Source organism: Physeter macrocephalus, chromosome 3 (genome assembly GCF_002837175.3).
Source record: "Physeter macrocephalus isolate SW-GA chromosome 3, ASM283717v5, whole genome shotgun sequence".
Taxonomy (NCBI): domain Eukaryota; kingdom Metazoa; phylum Chordata; class Mammalia; order Artiodactyla; family Physeteridae; genus Physeter; species Physeter macrocephalus.
The window spans coordinates 9,980,742-10,003,293 of NC_041216.1; the positions used below are offsets into that span (position 1 = coordinate 9,980,742).

A 22,552-nucleotide genomic window follows, 5' to 3' on the forward strand; every position below is an offset into this window, starting at 1 on the left:
GCTACAGAAGTAGGTCAGAGGGAGATCAGAATATCAGCTCTATTACTGACAAAGTTGTTGGGGATGTCCCTTTCGGTCCGACTGACAAGCGGGTTACTAATACTGAACCCCCAAATTAATCTTCTCCACACAGTCTTAGGCAGTGCTGGAAAATTGTAGTCTTTCCTGTGAGGGCCAGACCCTGGCAAATTTAGAACATTGAGGAAGAGAGCAAAAAACATGGTTCTTGTGGGCAGGTGGACCTGAAAGAGAAAGAAGGAGGAAGAGCTGAGTTGAGCTCCATTCCTTCTCCCTAAACTTACCAATCAGATAAGTCACTCTTCCTCCTCCTCCTCCTCCTCTGGGTAGGATAGATGGATGAGGGGGTGCAGCAGGAAGCAAGAGTATTACTCTAAAAGGGGTCCCTCCAGAGCTTCACTGGTGGCGCAGCGGTTGGGAGTCCGCCTGCCAATGCAGAGAACACGGGTTCGTGCCCCGGTCCGGGAAGATCCCACATGCCGTGGAGCGGCTGGGCCCGTGAGCCATGGCCGCTGAGCCTGCGCGTCCGGAGCCTGTGCTCCGCAACGGGAGAGGCCACAACAGTGAAAGGTCCACGTACTGCAAAAAAAAAAAAAGGGATCCCTCCACATGGAAAAAAGCTGGAGGAAGAAATAAACTTTCCCCTCAGCATTGTTCCCTTGATCCTGAAATCTATTGTAGATTACCCAAAGCAGCTCTGGCTCCTCTCATTCCTGGGGCTGGGAGTTGTACAGCTGTATCCTCCCAATTAACTTCTTTCTTGCTTAATGTAGCCAGAGTCTGTTTCTGTTGCTTGCACCCCAAGAACATGCATTCATTCCTATTGCTGCTGTTGACAAATTTGGTGGCTTAGAACAACGCAAATGTATTATCTTCCAATTATGGAGATCAGAAATCCAAAATGGGTCTTATGGGGCTAAAATCAAGGTGTCAGCAGAAACTGTGCTCCTTCTGGAGGCTCTAGGGGAGACTGTTTCCTGCCTTTCCAGCTTCAGAGGCTGCCATCATTCCTTGACTTGTGGTCCCCAGCCAGCAATCACACCACTCTGACCTCTGCTTGTGTCATCACATCTTCTCTGGCTCTCTTGCCTCCCTTTTATCCTTATGAGGACCTTTGTGATTATATTGGGCCCATCCAGATAATCCAGGATAATCTTTCCATCTCAAAATCCTTAACTTAATCACATCTGCAAAGTCTGTTTTGCTAAGTATGATAAAATGATCATAAATTCCGGGATTAGGATGTGAACATCTTTGTGGGGCATTATTTTGTCTACCACAAAACACCAACAGAAAGATTTCTTAGCTTGTCTTGCTTTCATTTCTTTCCTCTGCAGTCTGTCCTGCAAGTGATCTTTATAAAATGTGAATCTAGTCATGACGATCCTACCTAAGAAACTTCCTGATTCCCCAAAGCCCATTGAATAAACCCCGTAACACACCCGACTCTTGCTCCAAACGTTCTCTCAGCCCGAAATGTTCCCCCCACCCCAAAGCCAAAACCTCTGTAACCTTCAAGGTCCCTCTCACAGAAACCTCCATGATCCCTCTGGCTGGAACGCATCTGCACCATGAGTCCCACATCTGCAGAAACTGTCTTGTCACCTGACAGTGCTGGGTACCAGCCAGTCAGACGGACCTAACCTTTCTGTGCCTTTGTTTCCTCTACTTGAAAAATGCAGGGACTTCCCTCGTGGTCCAGTGGTAAAGAATCTGCCTTACAATGCAGGGGACGGGGGTTTGATCCCTGGTCAGGGTACTAAGATTTCACATGCTGCGGGGCAACTAAGCCTGTGCGCCACAACTACTGGGCTCGCGCATCTCAACTAGAGAAGAGAAAACCCGCACGCCACAAGTAGAGACAAGCCCGCACGCCGCAACGAAAATGTCCTGCGTGCCACAGCTAAGACCCAACACAGCCAAAAATAAGTAAAATAAATAAATAATAATAAAGAAATCTTTTAAAAATTTTTTTAAAAATTAAAAAATGCAGATAATAAAGTAGTTACCTCATTTATATTTTGTTATGAGAATTAAATGAGACAATGCATATAAAGTGCTGAGCACAGTGATAGCCCACAGTACCCAATAACAGGTAGATGACAGCAGTTATTATTAAAATTTAATAGTTGGGGGACTTCCCTGCTGGCCCAGTGGATAAGACTCTGTGCTGCCAATGCAGGGGGCCCAGGTTCGATCCCTGGTCAGGGAACTAGATCCCACATGCATGCCGCAACTAAAGATCCCGCACACCACAACGAAGATCCTGCGTGCTGCAACTAAGACCTGGCGCAGCCAAGTAAATACATAAATAAGTAAATAAAATATATATTTTTTAAATTTAATAGTTGAGTGAATAAATGAATGGAGTACTCTCTCCTTTCCCTGGGCTATCAATATTCCCTTTATGATCCTTAGTATGCCCCAAAACTAGGACATTTAACAAACTTGAATGAATAAACCTGACGTTTTTTGTATTTCTGTGTAATCTTAGCTGCTTTGTCTCCCGGGGGCTCCATGCCTGGTCAGGATCACTGTGGGGAGTGATGGTAGAAGGGAAAGGCTGTTCTTATTCCCTCTTGTCTGGTGCCTCGGGCACATGAAACCTTGATAAACTCTGGTCTTCTTGGACTGAGGTGAATTTGGGGCGCATAGAGGCTTCCACCAGAGAAAATATGCTTGCTCCCCACCCTCACGCCCATGAATCTTGCGCTCTCTGGGGCACCAGCTTGCCATTCTCAGTGTTAATTGTGACTCTGCTACTGTGTGACTTTGGGCTGGTCACTGCATATCTTCCTGAAAAATGGGCATAAAAATCCCTGCATCCTTCAAGGTCAGGAACCTTGTGGAAGCCCAGTGCGGGCATGAGGAATGAATGTTAACTTCTTTTGTGAGGTAGAATAGAAGAGACCAAGCTGAAAAGATAGAAAATTCATTTCCAGGATACAGAAAATGAGTTCCGGGACTTCCCTGGCGGTCCAATGGTTAAGACTCCACACTTCCACTGCAGGGGTCATGGGTTTTGATCCCTGGTCGGGGAATTAAGATCCTGCATGCCACGTGGCACGGCAGGAAAAAAAAAAAGGAAATGAGTTGCAATAAGCCTGTGGGGAAACATAATTGTTTTATAATCACTCTCTGGACTAAAGGTCTTGCCAGGACCTCAGGGATTGCTTCATTGGGGGGGTGTGGATGAAACTTTCACACACCAAAAATCTGTCCAAGAGAAGGTCATCTCTTTTGAGAAAAACTACCTTTTCCTGTTTATTACAGAATTCATTATAGAATTTTTTGAAAATATAAATATGCACAAAGAAGGGGAGAAGCTCATGTAATCACACTATACAGAGATCATCACTTGTAACTATCAAACAAATTGGGATTTTGTTGCAACTGTAGTTTTGTATCCCGTTTGGTGAGCATTTTCCCATCCAATTAAATATTTTATGCATTGGGGGGGGGATTCCAGTATACAAATTTGTTGCAATTTATTTAACTAAGCTCTTATTGTTGAACATTTAGCATATTGCCTTTGTTTTTTTATTTACTTGTTTTGGACTTTGGGGCTGTTATAAGTGCTTCAATTAGTATCTTTGTTAGATAGATCTTTACGTATATCGTAGATTATGTCCTTTGAATTCCTGGAAGTGGAATTGCTGGACCAAAGGATATTTGATACCTATTCGCCAATTTGTCTTCTAAGACTGATTTCACCCATTTGTACTCCCACGGGCAATTTTATAGGACTTCACTGGGGTTGCCTGTGTCATTAACTGTCAAAAGCCAACCTAGAACTCCCAGCCGGACCTCTAGGCTTGCTTCATGTTTTCCCGCCCACTCCGCATACCCGCCGCGCGCCCCACAGCCACGTCCATGATGGCCCGCCCCTTCCTTACTTCCTTACCGATTCTGTCCAATCAAAAGCAGCCTTCCCCAGTATCGCTGAGTGGTTGGTAAGATGAAGTGTCCGTCGCGCTCAGGGGTGGGCGGAGCGGACTGACGGACGTGTCGACGGGCCAGTGTGAACGGCGAGCGGGGCGTGCGTGGCGTGCGTGGCTCGCTGGCCTGGAAGCGCTGGACTTGCGAGGACCGCAGGCGGGTTGAGCAGCGAGAGGCTTCGGCGGCCATGGCTCCCAGCGTGCCCGTGGCCGAACCGGCTAGAGAGTGTCCTGAAGGCATCCGGGCCGTGCTTCTGGGGCCGCCCGGAGCCGGCAAGGGTACCCAGGTGAGTTGCTGACGGGCTTGTCGGCAGAGCCCGTGGGACTCCAAGGTCAGGGCTGCCGGAGGTCCGGGTCGCCCCTGAGCCGGGCCGCTGGCTGAAGCCTGGAGGGGTACCCTGGCTGGCGTCTGGGGTTCTAGCAGGTGTTTGGGGGAGGGTCCAAATTGGAGGTCGAGGGAGTCTGAGTTAGAGTTCTTGAGGGACCCAGGCTTGAGGTGCCGTGTTAGGTGATCCTAAGGACTGATTAGATCCCTTAAGGGTTTAGAAGCTGGGAAGATTTGAAGGGTAAGGTGAGCCCTGGGCTGAGACAGTGGACGCAGGGACCCCAGATTGCCTGCGATTTGGTAGTGGGTTGTCGAGGGTTACGTTCCAGGCACTCGGGGTAGGGGGACGTTTCTGGTAATGACTAATGCCTGAAGGTGGAGTAGCATCTCCCGCTCAAGGGGGAAAGCGGGAGCTGGCCTGTGCTGGTTAGGAGGGAGTACTGCTAAGAGGAGTGAGGTATGACCTGCCTGAGACAGTTAAGTTCGGGGGATGGGAGAGAGTACCTCAATATACAGGTGAGAAAACCGGCCGAGAGAGGTCAGGCGGCTTTCTCAAGTTAGCAAAATTGACTTCATGGAGCCTGGAACCTCAGGGTTCTGAGTGACTGGAGTCTGAATTACCTTCTGCTGACTGTGGGGCATCACTTGGCACCTGGGACATAATGGGCCCATAGATCAAGGTTGGGATTTATGATCTCACTTAGGATTTCGAAGCGCATAGGTTGGATTATCAATATCCTCCTCCTGCCTGGCGTCTGGCATTGCCCCCCACCCCCACCCTCAAGTTTTTGCTTGCTGTTAGGGTCTAAAGAGGGAATTCCTGAAAGTCTGATCTGCTAAGGGAATGGGGTTCTGGGTGCTGCTCTGTGCCCCCTCTTCTCTTCTGAGCCCTTGCAAAGATTGCAAAGTCCTGGCAGACAGATCATTTGTCTTACTCATTCTTGGGGCTCCTGTGACCCTCAGCACATTATTTGATGAGGTTACTGGAAATGGATGAACACAGATTCATGTGGGTGATGAGGAGAAGGGGAGTCTTAGAGATTCAGTTCATTCCTGTGACTTTGCTTTTTGGCTCTGTCTACTAGGTGAAGAAAGAGCACTTTCCCTTTTCTCTCTATAGCCAGAGCCAGTTTGCCCTTGGGGGTCATTGTTACCTAACCCCCTTGTCCTCAGTAACATTGAATGCTCCTCTTTTCCTGTTGCTACCACCCTCAGTTATTAGGTAACCTGCAGTTTAGGAATGTTTAATCCCAAACTCTACGGACTTTTGCTGTGAGTGACCGAGATAAACAAGGTAGCTCAAATGCATCAGTTGTTTTTTCTTACCTCATATTGAAGTTAATAATTTCAGTAGTTGTGAAATGGACATCCCATCCCTGTGCCTAGACAAGGGCTTTATAGTTTAGCAAGCTTTGTAACTTCTAAGCCTCACTGCTCTCACCTGAAAAATGGGTCTAATACTTACCTTACTCATTCAACACGTCATGAGCACCGAACATTGGAGACAGAGCAGTAAAGAAGACTGATAAGGTCCTTGCCCCCCTAGACCAAAAGTTAACAAGTATACTGGAAAATTGTGTTATATAATTTTAGGTGTGTAAAGCACACCTAGATGACAACCTGGCACATAGTAGGTGTTCACTAATTATTGACTCCCTATCTTAGTAACACATCCCCCCACCCCCCAACTAAGCTGTATCTCGGTGTAAAGGGTGATGTTTTCAGGAAGTTTTGAAGAAAATTATACTGTGAGCTGATTTATAAGGGTGTATGTATGATGGGAGTTGGTCAAAGGAGGCCTTGTGGAAGTCGAGGAGATGTGATTAGAGCTGGGACTTAAGGGTAAGATTTACACAAGTCGCTTAACCTGTGTACACCTTTCTCTCCATAACTGGAATAATAGGAATACTGGTGGTTGTAGTTTTAATGGAGTTTTCAAAAACAGTGTTCCTAAATCAGAGGTTGCAAAGTGGCAGCCTGCAGCAGAATTTAGCCTGCAGACACACCCCAGCTTTTTATTACGAAGAGTTTGAATACACAAAAGAAGACAGGATTGTGTAATGAGCCCCCATGTACCCATTATCCAGCCCCAGCTACCATCAGCTGGTGGCCATTCCTTCCCCATCCACTCTCCCTTCACAGATTATTTTAGAGCAGCTCCCAGACATTATAATACTTCATTTGTAAATATTTCAATGTGTATTTCTAAAAGATGAATTCTTTTTTGTAAACAAGCACACTATCCCCTAAAAACAATAATAACAGTAAATGTTTACATTTCCATTCATTTGTCTCACAAATATGATCATTTCAAGTCCCTGTTAATTTACAGGTTCCCCCTCTTTTTTTTCCTTGCAGCTTTTTTGTGGAAGTTGTTTATTCTGGGAGTATCCCTCTTTCTGAGAATTTTTTTATTGTATCCCCATGCCATATTTAACATCTTCCTCTTTCTTTCCTATAAAAAAACAATTAACCAGATCTGGGTTCAATTTTTGGCCCAACTACATCACAGGTGGTGGTGTGCTGTCCATTAGGAGGCATACTGTGTCTGCTTATCTCTGGTGTTCAATGCCTGAGTCCAGGAATTCACTGTGGGTGGCAAAATGGTAATGTTCTACTTATATCATTCCCTTTTCATTTATTAGCTGAAATAGTTCTATAAAGAGAAACTTCTCACCTACTATTTGGTATAGTTTGTACAGTAAGGGTAGGTTAAATGCTTGATTTATTCCTTTAATTTGTCAGCTTTCAAAATAATAAGTTGACCACACAGTGTTTTCAGTTGTGAAATTTCACTTAAAAATCCAGAGCTCTCGTTTCTCTTGAGAAGTCATATCTAGTGGTTCTGGGCCTCCATTCCAGCGTGGCATGCAGTTGAGTGGGGATGCCGCTTTGGGTGGTCCGTGTGCTCTCCTGTCCCCTGCGTAGCCCTCTTCGCTGCCTGTTGCTTATATTTGACCCACTTCATTTGTGTTGCCTGCCTGGTAAATGTTTGTGATCTTTGATGTAAAATCCTAACCTGGGTTAGTGCCTAGTGCCTGCTCGGTAATGTTTGTTTTCTCACCACTAGTGCTTCCTTTTATACCTGCATAACTCAGTGTTTTAGGTATTTAATGTTGGCATGACTGAAATAATCTGTTTCCTTTTAAAACTTTTTATTTTTAACTAAAATAGTTAAACATTTTAAAACTACCTGCTTTTGCATCAACATAATAATGTCTGGAACACTTGGATTTGTTGTTTTGTTTAAATAACCTTACTTCCCTGTCTCCCTTTTAGGGTTAGATGTTCCTATGGTGTGGCCAAAACGGGTATGTTTTCTGTTTCCTGTGCCAGCCCCTTTCATAATTTCTTCCATGTGTCCAGCTGACACCAGTTCTCCAAGGCCAGCACACTTAGGCCATCAGCTGCCATCTTGCAGGTCAGGCTCTGTCAGTTATGTCAGTGCATTGACGCTCACAGTGCAGAAACAACTCTGTGAGACCCATGCTCTTACTCCCCCTTTTACAGGTAGAGAAACTAAAGCTCAAAGAGCTTGTTTTCTAGGTTACAGGGCAAGTAATTGGCTGATCTTGCATCTGAATGACTTCAAAACTCCTGCTCTTTCTGCTGCTTTCTGCTGCCCTGGGTTAGATTTGTCTCCTGCCCTATGCATGTTTTGTTGGATAAGTTCCGTGCTAGAGATACAGGGGAGCCCTTGCCCTCAAGAGGGTTTAATATTGCAAAATAGTCACCCTTTGCTGGATTATGTGACAGACTCTACCCCCCACAGCCAAAGATGTTACAGGTGTCATCTGATTTAATCCTGCAACCCTAGGAGGAAGGTCCTGTTGTTATCTTTGCCTTTGCCTGGTAAACTGAGGCCCAGTGTGTATCTTGCCCTGGACATACATAAAGTAGCAAAGATAGGATTTGAATTCGTGACTGATTCTTGAACAGCATTACCATCTTATCGTTGTTATCAATCTAGATGTAGGGGCAGAAATGAACATGCATGCAAGCAGTACTTACTAGTGCAGAGTACCATATGGGAAGTGTGAGATGAGTGACTGACAAATGCTAGGATAGTTCGGGGTTAGAAAAGAACTATAATTTGTTGAGAGTCTTCCATTCTTCCTCCTACACACCCACTGATGTTGGTACTAATATATCCAATTTATAGTGATTAAAGGATCTCTGGCCTGAGGTTACATGGTCAGTTAACAGGCAGAGCTGAAATTCAAACACAGGTTTCTGTGCTTTTAAAAAACTTTTTAATTGGAGTATAATATACATAGAGAAAGGTGCAGATATCCTAGGTGGGCAGCTTGATGAATTTTCCCATGTGAACACACTTGTGTAGCTTATACCCATATGAAGAAACAGAACATTGCCAGCACTGTGAAGGCCTCCTTTTGCTCCCTTCCACACATATACACACACTTTCCCCAAGGACAGCCACTAAGGCTCTGGGGGGCGGTGGTGGTGGTGTTGTTAGTAAAGCCATGTGGTGTCATGGATAAGAGCTAGGGCTCTACAGTCTTGAGGCCAGTTTCCAGATCTGCTGTTACTAGCTTTGTGATCTTGGGCAACTTAGCCTCTGAATTTCATTTGTAAAATGCAGATAAAAATAGTTACTACCTCACGTATTTGCTATGTATTATACATACTAAATACTGTAAAACAATGCATGGAAAAATTGCTTGGCATCTTGCAAACACCCAGTTAGCTGATGTTGATATGATTCCTTCTTGGAGGAAGAAAGGGTAGTTGGGAAGGGTTTTTGGTGGGAGAGATATGCTCAGAATTTGACTGCAGAGGAGGGTAGAGCTTGGACCAGTAGGAGGAAGGGAGAGGGCATTCTTGCATAGAGAGGATCTTGAGCCGAGGTCCATGGAGAGGCTTATGTTATGTAATTGGAAAGCATATATAGAGCAGCTGTTTGCCGTTGTGCAGGGCATGCTGGTAGGGGACTTGTGGAGGCGAATTTGAGTAGCTTGGGAGGTATAGGAAGTTGGTTGTGGATGACACTGAGTGCTGGACTAAGGTATTGGGACTTCTCCCCTGTTGCCCTGGGGGAACGTTGAGGCTTCTGAATGTATGTTTGTTGGGGGGTGGGGTAGTATGTCCAGCAGTATTTTAGGAGATGATTGCAGCTGCATGTGCAGAAGCATTGGAGGTGGAAGTGGGAAAGACTGCAGTAGAAAGATGATTTCGAGGTAAGAAAACAAGTGAGCTTGATTAAATCAGATCTTAAAGACTGACATTTTCCCTTTATTTCCCTAAATGCCGGGCACTGTGCTGGATTCTTTTGCGTATATGATCTTGCCAAATCCCCATAACAGCTCTGAAAGTAGACATTGTTGTCTGTACAGTAAGTCCCCTACGTACGAATGAGTTCCATTCCGAGAGCGCGTTGGTAAGTCAAATTTGTTCGTAAGTCCAGCAAAGTTAGCCTAGGTACCCAGCTAACACAATCAGCTATATGGTACTGTGCTGTAATAGGTTTATAATACTTTTCACAGCAGTAGTACATAAAAATAAAATAAAGCAAACATTTTTAATCTTACAGTACAGTACATTGAAAAGTACAGTAGTACAGTACAACAGCTGACATCCAGGGGCATCGGGTGAACAGGCAAGAAGAGGTACTGACAGGAGGAGGGAAAGGAGGTGGGGGATGGTAGAGCTGAAGGATCGTCAGCAATAGGAGATGGAGGGCAAGCTGCAATTTCACTCATGCCTGACATTGATGCTACAGGTTCTGGTTCCTTGCTGGATTCAATTCTGTTTACCCTCTTCAAAAAATGATCCAGTGGTGGGGGATGGTAGAGCTGAAGGATCGTCAGCAATAGGAGACAGAGGGCAGGCTGCACCTTCACTCACGTCTGATAGTGATGGCACAGGTTCTGGTTCCTTGCTGGATTCAACTCTATCTACCCTCTTGGAGAAATGATCCAGTGGTGTCTGGGTAGTAGCTCTTTTTTTCTCCTCATAGATGGCACAGTACCGCTGGATTGCATTCTGAATGGCTGCTGCAACCTTCGTGTACCATTCTCCTTTCAGGTGCTGTGCCTCCTCAAGTAAAGAAAATCCCCTTTCCATTTCCTGCGTCATGAATCTCTTCGGTTCTTCAGTTATTTCTTCCTCTTTTCTGTCTTCGTCCTTTCTCTGGACCTCCAATTCCTGGCACTTCTTAGCAGTACCAGCTACATCACCGCTGCTTTTACACTTGTTTCAGGACACCCTGGGCTTGAAATAAAGATACTATACTTCTGTACTCTTATGCAGTACTGTACGGTAAAGTACACAGAAGCGCAACCACTTGTAGAGGATGCACGCACGTGACAATGTATGCCAGACACGTGAACTTACATGATTGGACATGTGAACGCACGTTTGCATCTTTGAAAGTTTGCATCTTGAAGGTTCATATGTAGGACTTACTGTACTCTAGAGATGAAGAAACCGAGGCCTTAAGGTTATATAACTTGTTCAAGGTGACACAGTGAGTAAACTGTAAATCCCAGATCTGTACCACTATAAAACCCAGTCTTGCACCCCTGCACCAGGGCTTCACAATCTGTGTGCATCAGAATCCCGCCCTGCTACCTGAAAACCACTCAGTCATACACTTTAAGGGCGGGCCTGGCTTTGTATTTTTAGCCAAGTGCCCCAGATGATTGTGATAATACACTGATGTTTGAGAACACTAACCTCACCGTGCTGCCTCCCTAGTGGTTTTAGCCATTCTGAACCACACCCCCTTCCGAAACCACAGGTTTCTCGTACAGATGGGGGGCCTATTTCTTGGGCTCAGCAGTAGCCCATGGCTAGTGAGGCAGATGTGGCTCAGGGCCGCAGCAGCAGCTGAGTGTGGTCCAGGGGTCAGCAGCACAGCCAGGCCTGGAAGCTTGTTTAAAATGCAGATGCTCAGGGCCCACCCTGTAGAATCAGAATCTGCATTTTAGCAGTACCCTCAGGTGGTTTGGAGTAGGAGAAGCATTCCTCTAAAAAAAGTATAAGCGTGAAGTGTAAGGGGAATGAAATACAGCTATTTCATCAGGCTTCTTCTATACTTCGCAAGTAAAGAGCAATGCAAAAAAGAACTTGAAAGGAGATCTTTTATTTATTGAATGCCTACGGTGTGTCTGATATTTTGGGTGCTTTATTTCATTTTATCCTCACAACAGCCCTGTGAAGTAGACATTATCCCTATTTGACTGGTAAGGAAACTGAGATTCTGAGAAATTAAGTAACTAGCCAAAGGTCATAAAGCTATTGAGGGCAGCCAGGGTTCATGTGCAAATCTGTCTGACTCCAAAGTTCATGCTCTTTGCAGCCCACCCCACTGACTCCCGTGCAGCCAGCAAGAAATGAAGGAGTTAGTCTTCCGCCATGCTGCGTCTTCCCTCTGGGAGTGTGCTTCCACACGGCCGTGGAGTCTAGTCACCTGAAATAGCACAGAAGAGTGAGTCCTGTGGTTTAGGGTGGTAAAAATTGGAAGGTTAGGTTCTGTGCTAACAGCTCTTCTCTGGTGTTTTGGTTACTCTTTCCCCTGGAACAAGCCTGACCTCCCAATTTTTTACCCAAGTTAATTTCAGCAACCAAGGAGAAAGATCGGCAGAAAAGCACAGCTCTCTGGGTTTGTGGCCACTGTGCCAGCCTGAAGGACCAGAAGGTTTTCCATCACCAGAGCATCCTGACCTTCCCTGGTTTCCCAAGTGCGGTTTTAAATACCTCATCTGGGTTCCATTTTGCTGTGAAGTCAGTTAGTTCTCTGAGCTGAATCAGTCCATGAGTCACAAACCAGCACTTGTTGCCCTGAGCCCTATCTGTTTAGCCTTTACCATGTGCACCTAAGAAAGCTCCCAGTGAACTGGTTTGAACAAGGTTCCCACCCTACTTCTTTTCCAAAACAATTGAACCAGAAAGCAAAGTGTTAGGCTCCTTGAACTGATTCTATTCCTCATGAATTCTGCATTCTTTTTAGCCACTACAAAACCAGTGTTGAACTCTCCAGGGTCTCTTCTCTTCTAGTCTTCATTCTGTGGTATAGTCCCCCAAACTGTGAGCTCATAGAGGACAGAGTCTCTGTCTCCTATTCATCTGTTTCCCTGGTACCCAGCAAGGTTCTTAGACGAGGCATCTTCGAAGTATTAGTATTTTCTTTCTGTATGAATGAATATGGGATTAAGACGGGTTACAGTAACAGCTGATGTTCACTGAGCACTTACAAAGTGCCTGGCCCTGCATATGTGGAAGTCTATATAATCTCATCAACCCAGTGATATAGGTACTATTACCATCTCCATTTTACCTAGAGGAAATTTAAAATTTAGAAAAGTGATATAATTCTTCTCAAGTCCCATAACCAGTCATTGGTGGACCTGGTGTCGGAAACCCAGGCGTTTGACTCTCCAGCCCACGCTCTTAGCCAAAAGGCTATACTGCTCCCTAAAGCTACTAAGCAGTTACTGTTTGCCAGGTGCTCTTCATATATATATCTCATCTGATCCTCACAGCTACCTTCTGAGACAGAGACTTTTTGCCTTCATTTTAGACAGATGAGAAAACGGAGCCTCTTGAGAGGTTAAGTGATTTGGCCCAGATAATGCAGCTACCTAGAGACAGGGAAGGGAAGAACCGAGTCTGCCTGAGGGAGACTTCTGCGCCTGGCTCCAGCTGCCTCACACACTGGTGACCACGGTACTTGACAGCCACACGTCCATCCCTTTGGCGAATATTCATTCAGCACATTACATGCCAGGCATTGTTCCAGGTGCTTTATATGCATGAACTCATTTAAACTTCCGAGCAACCGTGTGAAGTGTTGGTACTGCTGTTTCTGTTTTTCCCATTTATAATGGGGAAACTGAGGCTTATGTGTCACCAGTGTGTCTAGTGGAAGTAGTGATAATAGCTGATATTTATGATGGCTTCCTGTGCTAGGTGCACTGTTTTAAGTGCCTTATATGTATTATCTCATGTAATTCTTAACTACAACCCTATAATCATATGTTAGAATATAATGTAAGGTACTTTTATCCCAGTTACGGGTAAGGAAATAGGCATTTGTCAGAGTTCACATAGCCAGTAAGTGGCAGGGCCAGGTTTACACCCAGGCAGTCTAACTCCAAGGCCTGCACTGTTAACCATGTCTTGTTTTTTGTCTTCCCCTTCATAGGCACCCAAGTTGGCTGAAAACTTCTGTGTCTGCCATTTGGCTACTGGGGACATGCTGAGGGCCATGGTGGCTTCTGGCTCAGAGCTGGGAAAAAAGCTGAAGGCGACTATGGATGCCGGGAAACTGGTAGGTTTTAGTGGTACCAGTGAATGTTGATATTCCTCAGAGTCTAGATCTGCCCTGCCTAACAGGGTGAGCACTAGCTACATGTAACTACTGAAATTAATTTTAATTTAATTTAAAATTAACTTCCTCAGTTTCACTTGCCACATTTCTAGTTTTTGCTAGCCCGCACAGATATAGAACACTTTAATCATTGTAGCAAGTTCTGTTGGACAGCCCTGTGCTGCGGGGTGTTTTAACAAACTGGCACATTATATGAACTTCTACGGTAGCAAGTTACTTGGTTCATTCTGAATTTATGACACTTATTTTATTCACGGCATTCTTGAAGTTTCTTTGTGCTGGCACATTTTGTAATATACCCAGTTTTAAGGCCAAGAATGAAACTGCCATCCCTAGGCCAGAACTCAAGGGTGATTCAAGAGAGGACTCAGGAAGTCTCAGAAGTGTTTTTAATCTACTTTTGGGCTTCTGTTCTGTGTCTTTAACAGAGGGGTTGCTTGGCAGTTGACAAAAGTAATCCTTCTTATTTGGTGAATATAATAGCATTTTCTCTTGTTTTTAGTCCAGTTGATCTGATTGGAGAAGTACAATTTATTACCTGCTAAATGTTTTTTGATTAATGCCAGAGCTTAATTGTAACTGAGTTATTCTGGGACTTGGCCTTGGGAAGAAGTCATTTTGTGCTTGGCTCTCTGGTCTTTACGTATCTTAGAATGTTGGTTGGGGCGGGTGCTGGGCCTCCTGTCAGGCTTTGAGATTCTGGACTCAGAATCTGCCCTGCCTGTGCGCCCAGCTGCCCCTTTACTTCTAGCTTTCCCTTCATGTTAGTGAGGCCGTAAGTCAAGCCATAAAGCTAGATATTTTGGACTTTGGTAGAAGATCCCGTACTGAGAAAAAATTGGGTTGTGGCAATGAGATTACTTATCTCCAGCCTTCCCTTAGTCGCAGAGCTTATACTTTGTCCCCAAGTTCACAGCTGGCCCCAGGAGATAAGAGCATTAGCTACCAAAATGGGCAGGCTTCACTCTAATACTGGCAGGGAACTTTTCTTGCAGTGAAAGCCGAGAAGGAAAACCAGTTTTTGGAAGCTAGGAAGGATCCTTGTTGGGGTTTTTAGAGGGGTTCAGGGGAGTGTTGGGCTGGCTTCTTGGTTCCTTGGTTCTGAACCTGTCTTGCCGAGGTCAGTGAACTTCTCTGTTGCTTCATGTCCGAGACAGCCTGGGTCGCTTTACTGTTAGCCTAATCAAAATTGTGAAACAGGTAAAGTTGGTGCCTTTCTACATTCTGGTCAGCCCCCATTCTCTCCTAGAGCCCTCCTCAGATGGTCTCTCAGCCATATGTCCTCACTTATGTCTTGAAGACAGCTGATTGCTGAGGAGCTGTTATCTGATTGCTAGGACTCTGACTAATGGCCAGAGAGGCCTTCAGGACCTAAGAAATGGAGGTCTCCTGGCGGGGTGATAGGCACTCCTCTTCCCTCACCCAGATTACTGGGACACAGGAGAATCTCAAGGGAAGAGAATGTGTGTATGGCAACCACAGAAATAATCATGAAACTGAATCTTCCAAATGGAGCCACTTCATATTTGCTCTGATTTTTGCTTCTTCGGGGTCAAGAACCTGTTTAGTAATCAGGTTATACAGACATAAACTTATGACCCTGGAGTTGGGCTAATGCCACCTAGTTAATGGATTTAACCCCAAGATTGTTTTGTTCTTGACTTCCAGGTGAGCGATGAAATGGTCGTGGAGCTCATTGAGAAGAATTTGGAGACGCCTCTATGCAAAAATGGTTTTCTTCTAGATGGCTTCCCTCGGACTGTGAGGCAGGCAGAAATGGTGAGTGGCTTGGTTTTGTATCACCATTGCATGAAAGCAAATCCTGGCCCTCTATCTCTTTATTCCTCTGAGGGAAATGGGTCTTATCAAGCTCTGGTAGCTTAGGTGGGCCACACACTCTTTTACAGCTTGATGACCTCATGGAGAAGAGGAAAGAGAAGCTTGATTCTGTGATTGAATTCAGCATCCCAGACTCTCTGCTGATCCGGAGAATCACAGGAAGGTATTTGTGCCCTGAAGGTCCCTTCTTTTCATGCTTCCTCAGAGCTTTGTCAGACGATAAGGAACCGCTCCAGCCTAATCGCAGCCATGAAGCTTAGTGCCGTTTCCACATGGATTGGCCTTATTTGGTGACATGGGATGGGGATGTGGAAGGAAGAGCAAGGGATCTGAAGTCCAGCAGCAACTCAGTCCTGTCACCTTTTAACTCTGACCCTAGGCAAGTTTCTTAACCTCTCTAAGGCTGTTTCCTCATATGTAGAGAGGAAGTAATAGTACCTACTTCGAGGACCCATTGTCCATGGTAGATAGCATGTCGTGCGTATTTCAGAGCCTTGCTTACCTGGGTGCTTAAGAAATACTAAATTCCTTACATGTGTATCTCCATTTTAGTGCTTTTTAAGTCCGATTTCAGTTGGAGTTGCCATACATTGCTGTAGGCTTTTTATTATAAAAATAATAGGACCATCTACACAGTTTAGAAAATTGAGGAAAAACTTGCTCATGGTACAGCCAGCTTAGCGAATAACACTATAATTTTTTTGTGTGTTTTGTTTTAAAGTGCTTATTTCTCTATAGTAGTTAACGTTGAACACAGAAATGCTTCTGCTTCTGATGAGTTTGCTCCTAAAAAGTGCCACTGCTTTAGGCTACAGTTTCCTCAGCCCTCTTTCACTACCACGCTACCATCTGCTTTGTGCCTTCCAAAAATATGTGGGAAGCTCTCAACCACTAACAGACCCTCCCATTCTTGTCCTTATTATGGGCTATATAGCTTTTTTTTAATCCCTCAGTCACTTTAATGGAGCCTCAGGAAGGTGGTCAGCCTACCCTCTTGAACCAGACTTCCATAACCATTATTTTTAATTGCTGCATGGTATTTCACAGTACATGAACCATCATTTACTTAATTGTTCCCCGATTGTTGTACATTTGTGTTCTTCCAGTTTTCCATTGTTAAATTCATGCTGTGACCATCGTAGTACATGTAAGTTTTTTAATTAAGAGGGCAGTGTTTTCTGATTGTAAATGTTATTACTTTGATTTCCTAATGAGGTTGAACATTTTTCCCCATGTGTCTTCAGTCCATATCTTTAAGGAGAGAGGCAGCAGAGTAAGTGTTAGAGGTGTTCTCCTGGAAGGCTGTGTTAGATACAGTGGGATCCACCTTATATTAATTTTCTTTGCAAATGTCCAGGTTTCATGTTTCCAGCTATTGCATAGGCTCCTTCAGTGCAGGAATTTTGTTTCTTTGCTGTGGCACAGAGTAGGCAAAGAAAGTTGATGTAGTCCAAGAAGCAGTAGGGTTGACAAGAAGAGACCTGACCAGGGCTGGGGTCCCGGACATTGCAAAGCAGATGTTAATAGTACTAGGTGACACGAGGGCCTTTGATCTAATCAGCTCAGCTTTCTAAGTGCCTGCTTTGTGCAGGCACAGCTCTGGGAGCAGGGGACCAGTAGAGAATATAGAACAATGTGCTGGTGCCCATGTCTGACCTCAGAGCGTCTACAACCCCTACATGAAACCTGGGCTGTTTAGTGCAGTAGGGGTCCAGGAAGACAGCCTGGGGGCAGGGAGGGAAGTCTGGCTAGGAGAGGTGTAAAGTCAGACTTGACCTTCAGGATAGAGAGGATTTTGCTGAGGCTTTCCCAGAAGGGAGTAGAGGCAAGAATGAGTATGCACTGAGGGAGAGGCTCTAGCTAAGGCTTCTGGCAGAGTGTCTGTCCAGAGCTGGAGAGATGGCCTGGGAGGCTGGGTGGTAGAATGAGCACGGTTGGGAAGGTGGAATGGGAGCCTGGCTGGGGAAGGTCTGCCAAGCAAGAGAGGGTAGACACGACTGAGGCAGGAATCATGGGATGTTCTTAAGCCACTAGGTGTTGTGGCAGATACAGCATTTTAAGAACATTAGCTTGGTCCTGGTATACAGGCTAAATTGAGGGAAATAAGAAACAGACAAGGACCCCACTTGGAGGAGCCTGATGTGATCCACCGGTGAAGTGATGGAGACTGGGGTTGGCTGGTGGGGCACTGAGAGATTCTGAAGAACAAACTCCAGAATTGTAGAGGGCGAAAGAGGCAAGACTCAGTCTCTCGGTTTGGAAGTGAGTGGTGTAGTGTGGCCCTCTCCCTTACAGAGGAGGAAACAGAACAGGTCAGACTGTGTAAAGGTGTTTTTCCAAGCCCACTTGCATATCAGTGGCAGAACTAGCACCAAAAACCTGCTTTCTGCCTCCTCGTCCACTATGCTGATTGTTGCAAGAAAAAGAGTCAGGAACTAGCCAGTTTAATATGGATCTTATTTAAATCTGACATGATAAGGACCCCACTGTAAATGTCTTCGGAATTGGCTCTGACCTCACTTCTAATAATTGTATGGGTCATTACTTTATTTCTTGCCATAAGTATGGCTGGTGGGTTTTGATTTTAACCTATTCAGTGTTGGCTCTCTGGTATCATTAGCCTAATGTCTTGTACCATCCCCATTTTGTGGATGAGAAAACAGGTGTCTGAAGTATCACACCCAAGGTAGCAGTGGCTGTAGCATCCCAGCCCGATCCCTCCACATCTTCACCTCCGCCTCCAGGCCACGTTCAGTGGCTTGTAGAGCTGTTTTGGTTGGTACTTAAGACCAGTCCCATTTTAAGAACTTGGAGATTGGTTTCTTTTCCCTTCTAGGGAATGAGTTTTGCCTTCTTCTTAAAATGATATTTGGAAGTGGGGAAGGAGCAGTGTTATATGTAACTGGAGGGCTGAGGGAATCTGGGAATGTGCAAGAGCTGATGTAGAGACGTGGAGAGGAGAGAATTGTGTTTGTTGCAGCCTGGCTGCTGTGTGCCCTGTGCTTTCCAGAAGGTGAAGAAACAAGGTCTAGGGACTTCCCTGGTGGTCCAGTGGTTAAGACACTCCGCTCTTCCACCGCAGGGGGCATGGGTTCGATGCTGGTTGGGGAGCTAAGATCCTGCATGCTGCACAGCGTGGCCAAAAAAAAAAAAGAAACGTGGTCCACACTTCATGCCCCCAGCCCTTCCCAAAGGAAAGCTGTAGCTGAGCCCCTCAGCTTCTGCTCTTCCTCTCCTTGGGTCTCCTAGTGGGTGTCATTTCCCAGTGGATGCACCAGAGGAACCCCTCCAGCAACTCAAATAAAGGAGGGCCCAACCTCGTGTTACACGATTGCAGTCACAGGCCCACTCAGTGTAACCTACTCACTCTGCTATCAACTTGTCCCCCATGCTGTAAATGGACCACCTTATTCTATAAATGGACCACTTGGCCCCCCAAAATATGCTGTCATTAAAACACAGTATCACATTTTACAAACATGTGGCTTCGATAGTCTAACCCAGACTTTCCCAACTGATGTGCTGAGATATTGACCCCCTCAGCCACCAGAGCAAGCACCCTGAGTACTTTCTGTGTATGCCAAGAGGTGAAAAATGTTGGGAAGCTCTGGCCTAACAGACCTTCATGAGGAGAGTAGCCATCAGTTAAATAAGCAGACCTTGGTTGGCATAGAATTGGGAAGCCACGCGAAGTTGTGGGCACCAGCTGCTGAGCAGTGTTTGGCCTGCCTCCTTCCCTTCTTAGGTTTCGGGACTCCTGTGGTGTGACCACTCCCAGTCAGGAGCGTGGGCTTGTTGCTTAAGGGGACACGGCAGAGATGCAGCTGCCAGCTACATAGTCTGTGCCAAGTAAATGCTTCTTCTTGAGCTCTTTATTCTATGACTTAATATGTTGTTTTCCCTGATGCCTTGAATATTTCCCTCTGATGGCTGGGCTTTCTGTGTCTGTGTGGTCGCAGAGGTGTTCAGCATTGTCTGCTGGTGTCTGCATCCATAGCACATGCTTTTCCTATAGCACCTTTCTGGTTTTATAACCAAACTAGTTTAGAAAATAAGGTTAGTTTCTCTGTCCTCTGTCCCCCATGGCACTTTGTCCAAATCTCTGTTAAAGGATTACCAATTTATTGTAGTTATTTATTTCCACATTTGTTTCCCCCTCTAAATTAATCACCATTTGTGAGCAGGGATCGTGACTCGTTGCTCTATAGCCCCTGAATTCAGCTTAAGGCCTGAATCGGAATGGTCTCACACAGCCGAATTAGGCTGTCGTCATACCAGCCTCCTCAACCAGACACGTATTTTAACATTGGTCAAAAGAGAAAACATACTCCCTCTGGCATATGCCCAGTTATTTTCCTAAACAATAGATTCCTGTAACGAGGTTCTCTGCTGGATTAAAGTCCTTGCATCCAGCTTCTCTGTCTGTGCTTGTCATCTTGGAGACCCCTGGGGTTCCGGCAGCCTGATTCCTGTTCATTTGCTGTTTTTCAGACTGATTCACCCCAAGAGTGGCCGTTCCTACCACGAGGAGTTCAACCCCCCAAAGGAGCCCATGAAAGATGATGTATGTAAATTCAGGACGGGAAGTTTCCTTTTCTTTCCTTCCTCTCTCTTACGTCGCTTTTTTTTCTTTTTTCTTCTTCCCTTTGTTCTTCCCATTTTCCCTTTATTCCTACCAATGTTACGAACTTAACCATGAGAGATATTGCTGTCACGTAAATCACATGGGCTGTGGCTCATCTTTAGTGTCCCTCCAAGTGGTTTATTGCTTGACCTTGAGGTAGCCACCAGTGCCAGCCACTTCCCAGTGCCCAGTTTGTACCTGTCTTTTGTCCAGAGCAGCCCCTTCCTGGCATCATGGCAACCTAAATGGTGGACTAATCAGGAGAAGGCTGCTTGGAAGCCCCAGATTAGAGCCACGGTTGGGAGGACAGTACTGAAGAGATGTTTGTTGACCAGTCCTGCTTCCGAAGAATATCTTCTCTCTCTAGTGACTGTACTGTGCCCTACAGATTCAGAAGAGCTTGGCCAGGTTAACACTGCCAAGTTCCTATGACAGTCTTTAATTGTTCGCAGATGTAAAAGGGGGGGGTCTCATACATGTTCACTGTAATATTTGCCATAAATAGTTCACCTTGTCTGTTTTAGAACACGCAGGCAACAGTAAGAATTTCCTGGATTTACCTTTGTCATATGAGACAAGTTCATCAGGTCATACAGGTTCCAAAGCTATCTGTCAACTTAGTCACATTTCACAGAGTTGGCAGTTCTATCACTCAGTGTTCCCTGTCACTTGCCACTTTCAGAATGTTGATAGCCGGCACCCCAGTAAAAACGCTGAATACTTATGCAGCTAAGACCCTAATTGCTACTTCATCTGTTATTTTGATGTATTCTCCTGGTCTCAGGGGCCTCTGTCTTTCTTGTTTCTCACCCTAGAAGTGTTTGTCTTGGAAGCTGAACAGCCTGAGCACAAGCCATGAGAGAGAGAGCTTGTCTATCCCCCTGTCTCAGCCCTTTCCTCACAGTTGCTGTTTAAGGCTCCCTGATTTCTCTGGACCAAGTGGTCTGCTCCTGGGACCAGCTTGCTGGGAATAGTGAAGTTCTTTATAGTTCTTTACTGGAGGGGGTCTAGATTGTCTTGTCTTTCCCTCTGATGGACTTTGGGATCAGACAGCATCTCAGATCTGCATCCAGCATTGGACTAGGAGAACTTGCTGAGTCCTGGCCTTTCATTACCCTCTTCCTGTTCTCAGATCACCGGGGAACCCTTGGTCCGCCGATCAGATGATAATGAGAAGGCCTTGAAAATCCGCCTGGAGGCCTATCACACTCAGACTGCCCCGCTGGTGGAGTACTACAGTAAACGGGGGATCCACTCTGCCGTCGACGCATCCCAGACCCCTGACGTTGTATTTGCAAGCATCCTAGCAGCCTTCTCCAAAGCCACATGTAAAGACTTGGTTATGTTTATATAATGTTGGGTCCAAAAGGAACTTCTTTCTTCTTCCTGTCCCTGTTGAAGGCGGGGGGTGGGAATGGCAGAACAGGCAGAGGGAAACTTCTTCAGGCCAGCAAGAGTATCATCTGATGTACCGATTAAAAAAGCACTTGCTTCCTGTATCCTTGGCGTGTGTGCAACTCTCATCTCATCTGTGTGTGCGTGCGTGCGCGCATGAGTGTGTCGGGATAAGTATGTGTACACTCTCCTACCTTCTAAGTTATAGGCAAGATTGCTTTACTAGCTGTTTATTTCTTTAGCTGTACTCTAGATTTTATTTTTTGACCAAAATAAACTAACTCAGGTATCTACCAGGCATTCCAGTTCCCTAGTATTTTTTCCATCTCCAACAGCTGATTAGAAGTCCTGGGTCACATGAAGTCAGGCAGGGCCACAGTTCCTAGTGGCGGACTGTTGGCCAGAAATTCCACTTGTTTTCTCACCCGTAATGAAAAGCCAAATGAGTCAGTGTGTGGAAAGGGATCATTAATTTTTTCCCCCTAAACAGGAAGGAAAAGGCACTTACATTATAGATTCCAGAAATTACTGGGAGAGGGTATCACCATAGAAATAGCCAGGCCAAGTTGGAGTATTTCAGTGAACTGCACCATGGTTCTGTAAAGTCGGAATCATTTGGGACCTGTGTTGAATACTGAATTGTTGCCAAAGAATTAAACCAGGTGAAAGGTCCTTTTGAATTTAGACTATCTTCTGAACATCCAAGTTGGGCATCTGAGGGCAGCCAGTTCACTTCCCCAAAGAGCCTCGACCAGGGTAGGTTTGTTTTTATTTTTAATGTTCACCTCTGTTCCAAGTATGAACAAAACAGTGATTTAAGGATCATTTTGGGATCTTTTTTTTTTTTTTTTTTTTTTTTTTTTTGCAGTACGCGGGCCTCTCACTGTTGTGGCCTCTCCCGTTGCGGAGCACAGGCTCCAGACGCACAGGCTCAGCGGCCATGGCTCACGGGCCTAGCTGCTCCGCGGCATGTGGGATCTTCCCAGACCGGGGCACGAACCCGTGTCCCCTGCATCGGCAGGCGGACTCTCAACCACTGCGCCACCAGGGAAGCCCCATTT

General features: G+C 45.6%; 1 protein-coding gene and 1 non-coding gene across 5 annotated transcripts; both read left to right on the plus strand.

The window, feature by feature from the left end:
- Positions 1 to 2,157: 2,157 nt before the first annotated feature.
- TRNAG-GCC (transfer RNA glycine (anticodon GCC)) lies at positions 2,158 to 2,230 on the plus strand. The gene has a single exon. It is a non-coding gene; the product is annotated as a tRNA-Gly (tRNA).
- Positions 2,231 to 4,084: 1,854 nt separating this feature from the next.
- On the plus strand, positions 4,085 to 21,595 carry AK2 (adenylate kinase 2). Of its 4 annotated transcripts, none has more exons than XM_007125066.4 (7): positions 4,117 to 4,243; positions 7,561 to 7,592; positions 13,448 to 13,573; positions 15,302 to 15,412; positions 15,541 to 15,635; positions 19,964 to 20,036; positions 21,229 to 21,595. In XM_007125066.4, exons 2-7 carry the CDS (start codon positions 7,575 to 7,577, stop codon positions 21,448 to 21,450), a joined length of 645 nt encoding a protein of 214 aa, XP_007125128.1. In that variant the 5' UTR covers positions 4,117 to 4,243; positions 7,561 to 7,574; the 3' UTR covers positions 21,451 to 21,595. The 4 variants fall into 4 exon arrangements, with proteins under 4 accessions (XP_023981108.1, XP_007125126.1, XP_007125128.1 ...); XM_055083126.1 differs by lacking the exon at positions 4,117 to 4,243 and adding an exon at positions 6,872 to 6,887; XM_007125064.4 differs by lacking the exon at positions 7,561 to 7,592 and having other exon boundaries at positions 4,090 to 4,243.
- Positions 21,596 to 22,552: the final 957 nt, after the last annotated feature.